This window comes from Quercus lobata, chromosome 1 (genome assembly GCF_001633185.2).
Source record: "Quercus lobata isolate SW786 chromosome 1, ValleyOak3.0 Primary Assembly, whole genome shotgun sequence".
Classification (NCBI taxonomy): Eukaryota; Viridiplantae; Streptophyta; class Magnoliopsida; order Fagales; family Fagaceae; genus Quercus; species Quercus lobata.
The window spans coordinates 30,420,811-30,427,674 of record NC_044904.1 but is presented as its reverse complement, the minus strand read 5'-3'; the positions used below and the strand labels follow the sequence as shown (position 1 = coordinate 30,427,674).

At 39.4% G+C, this 6,864-nt stretch overlaps 1 protein-coding gene across 1 annotated transcript; it reads right to left on the bottom strand.

The window, feature by feature from the left end:
• Positions 1–501: 501 nt before the first annotated feature.
• Positions 502–4,855, bottom strand: LOC115986480 (protein TOC75-3, chloroplastic). Its single transcript, XM_031109558.1, has 7 exons — positions 3,548–4,855; positions 2,835–3,056; positions 2,598–2,705; positions 2,294–2,485; positions 1,941–2,189; positions 1,245–1,499; positions 502–1,032 (listed from the first exon to the last, which is right to left on the bottom strand). Exons 1-7 carry the CDS (start codon positions 4,721–4,723, stop codon positions 793–795), a joined length of 2,442 nt encoding a protein of 813 aa, XP_030965418.1. The 5' UTR covers positions 4,724–4,855; the 3' UTR covers positions 502–792.
• Between the last annotated feature and the right edge of the window lie 2,009 nt (positions 4,856–6,864).

Here is a 6,864-nt window from a genome sequence, read left to right as displayed (position 1 = left end):
ATATCAATGAAAATTGTTTCACAAATGGTATTCCCTACCTTCCTCTCTCTCTTTCAGACTCTCCCCTTTTGTGTTAAGGGCAAGGTTGTTTTCTATGGCTATTAACGTGTTGCTATCGTTTCAACTTTCAATTATAACAAAGGGCTGCATTGAGACTTTGAATCCAATAAAACAGTATCTAACCGAAATAGGCTTTTAGAAGCTGTTTACCCAAAAAATGAAGGTTGATTTCACTCCAGCCAGACGGTTAACCCTCCCAAGTCCCAAACCCTATTTTTCATTTTGCTGGTAAACAAAAAGGGTAGTAAGGAAGTGACAGCAGCCCAATCCATATTCTAGTTCTAGGAAGGTAACCCTGAGAAAGGATATTTATGACATGCGGCTAACATTGTAACAGTGGATTCAACCCAAGCATTCAATAATGAGAACGACCATGCATCAGTGATATACTTCTTTAACTTATTCACATGGTTTAGGCTTCTATCATACGGAGCACTGCAGTAAAATAAGAATATTTATTATGCACTCATCTATACTATCCAGCATGTTGATCTTCTCACAACTCTTAGTTCTTTGAGAACCAGATATAGTTCATCAAAATCAGTCACCAAAAATAATAAAAATCAAAACAAAAACAAAAACAAAAACAAAAATACATACTTCCACTCTAATTGAATCATATATATTAGTTTCAAGCATCTTAAAAAGCCTCTGCTAACGTACAACTCCAAATTATCCCAAAACCTAACGACCATAATGTAATCAGGGGAAAAAATTGAAACCAATTGCATCTCAGAACCTCTCCCCAAATCGGAAGAACAATGCACCAGTGCCGGAGTTATGATCAACAGCATACTCAGCTCGGACTAGACCTAGCTTTATACCAGCACCATATGAAGACCCATGACCCAGCCGTCTGTAGACTTCTGTTGGGTTTCCCTTGACATCCTTTGAACTTCCCAGATCATTGCCATGTTCTGCAAATGCATACACATGTGTACCTTTTATGGGTATCCGTAGCTCTGCTGCAAGCTGTAGGAAACGTCAGGACATGGAATCAGATGTTTTTTTTACCCATGGAGCAGTACAAATATCATAACCATAATCATATTTTGCATCCATAGGATATATAGATAGTAAGCTCTTTTAATTGCTTATAATCTATCTCTTTGAAACATTTAAGTATTTTAGGATTACTACATCTAAAGGACTGCTTAATCAAATATCTCTCCCATAATTCCTACCTCAAGGATGTTTCTGGCGGCACCTATCTCACCCATGTTGTAACCCCTCACAGAATAGGGACCTCCAAGGGTAAAAGCATCATAACTTGGAAGGTCTCCAACACAGCCACCATAATGGCCATGAAGGACAAGGACAGGTGGTGGGGGATTACTAGCACCTTCTTCCACTTCCTTCAACGGGAAAAATCGTGTCAATGTTAGCTGGTGGCGGTTGAAGAACGGAAACTTGCTGCCAATGCCGAGGCCTTGGTCTACCTGCAGTTTATACATGAAATATGCTCAATAGATAGGAAATAAGATGAAGTGTAGAAAAATTGACAAACCAAGATGTGTAGTATAGAAAATTTGGCAAACTGGTGGACAACAATGTTCATGTATAGAGCAAAAACTTCTAATTCAAATTGTTCACAACTCCCAACCATCATAATAACTATGATATCCATTGAACACTAGTGAAATAGCTGGAAACAAGGACAGAAGTCCTCTTGACTCATCAGAAACTATCAAAATACCAAAAAGAAAAAGAAGGCTCCTGACAAAAATTGATTGGAAATAAGATGATCCTGATAATATGGCTTCCTTCCTAAAGATCTTTTATGCATTTTTCTTCCTTCCAAGGTCTTTTCAAACCAAAATAGAAGTAGAAGGCATTTGCAAATAAAAATCAAGCTACATGTTACTAGAAGCTAAACTCACCTGAAATACATTCCTTGACCCAACTATAGCTCCATTTAAGAACTTGGTGTTATCGCGTGTAATGTTTGCTTGTAAAAAAGCCATTCGGTCAATGCCAGTACCACTGAGGGTTGTGGGAGGTCCGTCTGCACTAATTCCTCCACTGGGCAGCACTCTTTGGCCATTTGGACAGATATGACTGCTTTCATCACGTGTTGTTATCTCTTCCATTACAAGTCCATAAGTGAATTTGCTCTGCCGGGTGAAATTCTGCTAGGCATATAATGATAATATACATTGAGTCATCACCATAAAAAATTTACTGAAAATTGCTCACATAACAAACCAATAAACATAAAACCACAAAACAATACCTCTGTAATATTAGTCTTAACTCCAGCTCGATCAACCCATATAGGGGGGACTTCATCCACCCCTGGCCCACCAGTGAAGACCGGACTCAGTTTCCGGCTATTGAAGCAGCTCACTCGCAGAGTACGGTTGCGTGGATTATACACGCCATCCAAATAAGGATGTGCATACTCAAGTTTGAAAGCAAGATCATCCTGAGGAGAGAAGATATCAGAACATTGCACAGTACAGGATCTTCCACAGATGAAACTAAATCAATCATAGAACAAAATTGAGAAAGATAGTTTTACATTAAAGTAAGCTTACCTGAGGATTCAGGAAGTTGCTGGTAGTCACTGAACCCATAATGGATCTGTTTAGCCCACTGAGATTCCGGTGTTCAAAAGTAATAGTTCCACCAGGCTGTAATGAAGCCTAAACATGCGACATACACAAGAAAGAAGAAAATACAATGAGACCTTCAAAACTGTAACCCCAAAAATTTGATGATTTGTGGGGGGCAGACTGCAGAGAGCAGAGATATAAACAGACAGGCAAGTATACCAGAGTGGGACGCCCTCCACGTCCAGGAACAATACTCCATTCTGTAGCAACTTCAGCACTCTTCTGTTCTAGTTCTTTAAGCTTTATCTCAACAATTATACCTCCCTCATTCTTCTCATCAGGCCGTGGGTTCACCTCAATGTTTGAAAACAGACCTAGAGAATTAATGTTCCTTAGAGCTTGCTTCCCTGCCTCAATGTTAAAAACTTGGCCCGGTCGAAGCTGTCATCCCGATACATACATTCACCAACAGAAATAAACAACCAATCAATCATCCATCCAATCTCTTTTACCTATGAATCGCCCATTTAACGTTCAAAACAAAAGCACACAGTCTTAAAGCCAATCACCCTCCTAAAGTTTGAAATCTGTAACTCTAAAATCAATAGCCAAATAGAAAAAGGTCGTGACTTGAAATCAAGGTGTGAGTTTGGGTTAGCTTTTCGGTTTATTTGCTTATGTACAGCACTTTAAAGCCTCACTCTAGTTACAACTGTATAATTTTGCCAACTTTCAGCAAAAAGCTAATCCAAACACACATATATAATCCAAAAACCAACAATTAGGCAATTACCCATTACACAGAAATATTCAAAAAAATTAAAAATCACCAACTTTAATTGCATAGTTACTAAAATCCAAGAAAACAACCAATTAGGCAAATACCCATTACATATCTTAATCAGAAGTATAGAACATAAAAATGCAAATACCTGTCTGGGCATCTCTCTTTTCACCACAGCAGCCTGGGTGTTCCCTTCAACAACATTTCCAAGCTTATCCAAGAACTGAATATTACTCTGAGTAATGTCACCTTCCACCACCTCACAAACCACCTCCTTGGTATTCAAATTCCCAAAATTCACAACCTGAGCACACGCATACCCTTCATCATAGTACCACTTCTGAACCCGGTCCCTTATCCTCTGCAAAAGCCTTGCACTCACTTTCCCTTGATCCCTCAACATCTGCATTATCTCTCTATGCACCGGCGGCGACAACAAACACGGCCTCGCCCTCTCGATCCTCCTCTTGTAATCCTTCTCCAAACTCCTATAGTACTCTAGCTTCTCCTTATCGGTCATATCGGCGTCCATCTCTATCGGCTTCGATTGCGGCATTAGACCGACATTGATGCACCGGAACCTATCGGCCGATTGCCAAGTGCTCTCGGCGAAGGAAATGGTGACGGCAATCGTGCCGTCCGGATTGGTTTTCCCTTCCATGTCGACTTTCTCGAACATTCCGCAAGTGGCTAGGGTTTCGAGCTCTTTCTGGAGCTGCGATTTCGTGTAGGTTCCGCCTGGCCGGAGAGAGACCATTTCGAAGAAAGAGTCGTCAGTTCCCACGGTGGTGTAGCGGCGGCGATCGAAGAAGAGGATCTCGGAGACTTTGTACTTCTTGAAGCCGCTGAGCTTGTTGAGCTGGACGACGATGTTGGCGGGAAGGCCATGGGCGTCCCAGTCCTGGTTTTGGGGCTCGTCGGCGTTGGCTGTCGCCGGAGAGAGGAGTTTGTTCCAGAAATCGTTGAAACCATCGCTTCCGTTCCCGTCGCCGCCGTTGCCTCCAAATCCACCACCGTTACCGCCGTTGGAGCCACCACCACCACCTCCGGAGGAGGAAGAGGAGAAGGGGGAGGGGAGGGAGCGGAGGTGGAAGAGGAGAGTGGCGGCGGAGGTGGCGGCGAGGGTTTTGAAGAGGGGTTTGAAGGGAGAAGAGGATTTGAGGGGTTTAGTATTATTAGGGTTTTGAGAAGAGGAAGGGGAAAGGTGACATTGAACGGTGAGTTTTGAGGAGGAGGGAGAAGGAGAAGGCAATTTGCGCCGTCGGGAAGAAAGAGCTGGGGTTGTGGAATGAAGATGGGTTGTTGGAGCGGCGAAGGAATGCATTCTTTCTTTCTTTGTTTTCTCAGAAACAAAGAAAGTAGAAGAGGAGAGTGAAGAGATAAGGGGTGGGACTGGGGAGCAGCAGTGAAGTGAAAAAAGAGAAGGGAAGACGGGGTTTGGGTTTTTTTGGGGTTTGGGTTTTTTGTTTGTTTGTTTAATTGAGAAAAAACAAAAAAAATACAGGGGGAGTGGATGAGTTGGCACTTCCACCTAACGACTAACCACTAGTATTACACTACTATTGCCACTTGACTCTTTTTTTTGGACGGGGTTTGGGTTTTTTTTGTTTATTTGTTTGTTTAATTGAGACCAAAAAAAAAAAAAAAAAGGGAGTGGATGAGTTGGCACTTCCACCGAACGACTAACCACAAGTATTACACAACCATGCCACTTGACTCTTTTTTTCTTTTTTTTCTTTTTACTTTTTTTAACTCAATTAACAAAAGTCTCTAATAGTTAAATAAAATATCTGTGATTCAATTTCCGTCTACATCAAAAACTGATTGGAATCTTGGTCTTGAAGAGAGTAGTAATCTAATCTTCTATCATATATTTTGTTTGCACCCTTTGATGACTTGAGTTGACTTCTTTTGGGTTTGAATTGTGTTTCAAAAGGTGGATGAGAGTTCTTCGGGTTTGGGGGCGAGATCTACAATGCTTGTCAAGACATTTTATTTTCTTTTAGAATAATTAATTCTTTCAATCTATCAACACACTTAATATCTCACATAATTTCACAACTTATTAACTTGTTCGAATGTGATCTAACTGTGCAATCTATTACTTTTCATAGACCATTCACAATTATATAAGTCAAAAAATTGTAAAATTTGGTATTGAAATGGTTGTGCCCATAATATTATTGCATAGATAATTATAAATTAAGTTCTTAATTACCAATTCAAAAGAGCCTTAGGCTAGAATGGATGTATAGGTACTCAATTTTTCCTTGCGTACCCGTATCCAATACATAACGTACCGGTATCATATTGGATACCTCTAAGATACATATCCAAGTCTTTTTTTTTTTTTTTGTGAAAAGAAAAGTGTCAATACATCTAGGATACACTTGTGATTCAGCTTGAATACCTTTGTAACTCAATCTTTTTTTCTTTTTTCTTTTTTTGAGAAGCATTGTAACTCAATCCTTGATAGTGAGAGATAGCCCAAACTTGTATGAATTTTAATTTATATTATATATATATATATATATATATATTAGTTTCGAACATTTATCTAGCTATCCTTTATTTACTCATTTGGATTGGTTTGTATTCTAAACATTAGTTAATGCCTATAGATTCGCTGTATTATCCATTATTGCTCTTAAATTGATATATGTTTAATAATGTATGAAAAATAAATGCTTAACAATATATATAAAATATATTTAATAAGTAATTAATAAATGTATCCCTAACATATCATACCCTAAGTTTTTCAAGAAATATTGTGTCCATGTACTCGTACTCATGCATCTTCAGTCTTAGGGTTATTAGACTCCATGGAATTTTTTTAAGAGGGTTTCCTTGCACTCCTACTAAGGCTGGGTTTGGATTCAGCTTTTGCGTTTTCAACAGTTTTTTTTTTTTTTTTTTTGAGCCAGTTTTGTTAACTTTCCACGGTGAACAGTGCATCCATGCACTGTTCACGAACCCACAAATTCCACTTTTCAGCAACTTTTTCATTAAAAATAAATCCCACGGCACTATTCACACATTTAAAAATTATTTTGCTACAGTGTTTTCAGTTTTCAACTTCAGCAAAATAAGTTCTATCTAAACAGACTCTAAGTATTGCTTCAAACACTGATTGACAGCCCAACCCTCTAACCTTTTGCCTCATAAGCCTCTACCTTACCCTTCCCTCTTTCTCCCTTGTTATCTCACACCCCTCTATGTTTGCCAAACCCCTTCCATTCTTCCTCTCTTTCTTTTTATAGTTTCCCCTTAGTGGGGACCTAAATGATTACTTCTCCATCTTTTCACATGTGGCCCCCACTTTTGCTTAGAATCCCTCATAAATTGGTTTACTCTGAAGATTTTCTTGAAATTTGCAATAGACACCAAACAACGCTCGGTAGTAGATTCCCCCAAGGCACTAACAGTGTTCAGTTACCGATCCCATATTTGACTATTGAGTCT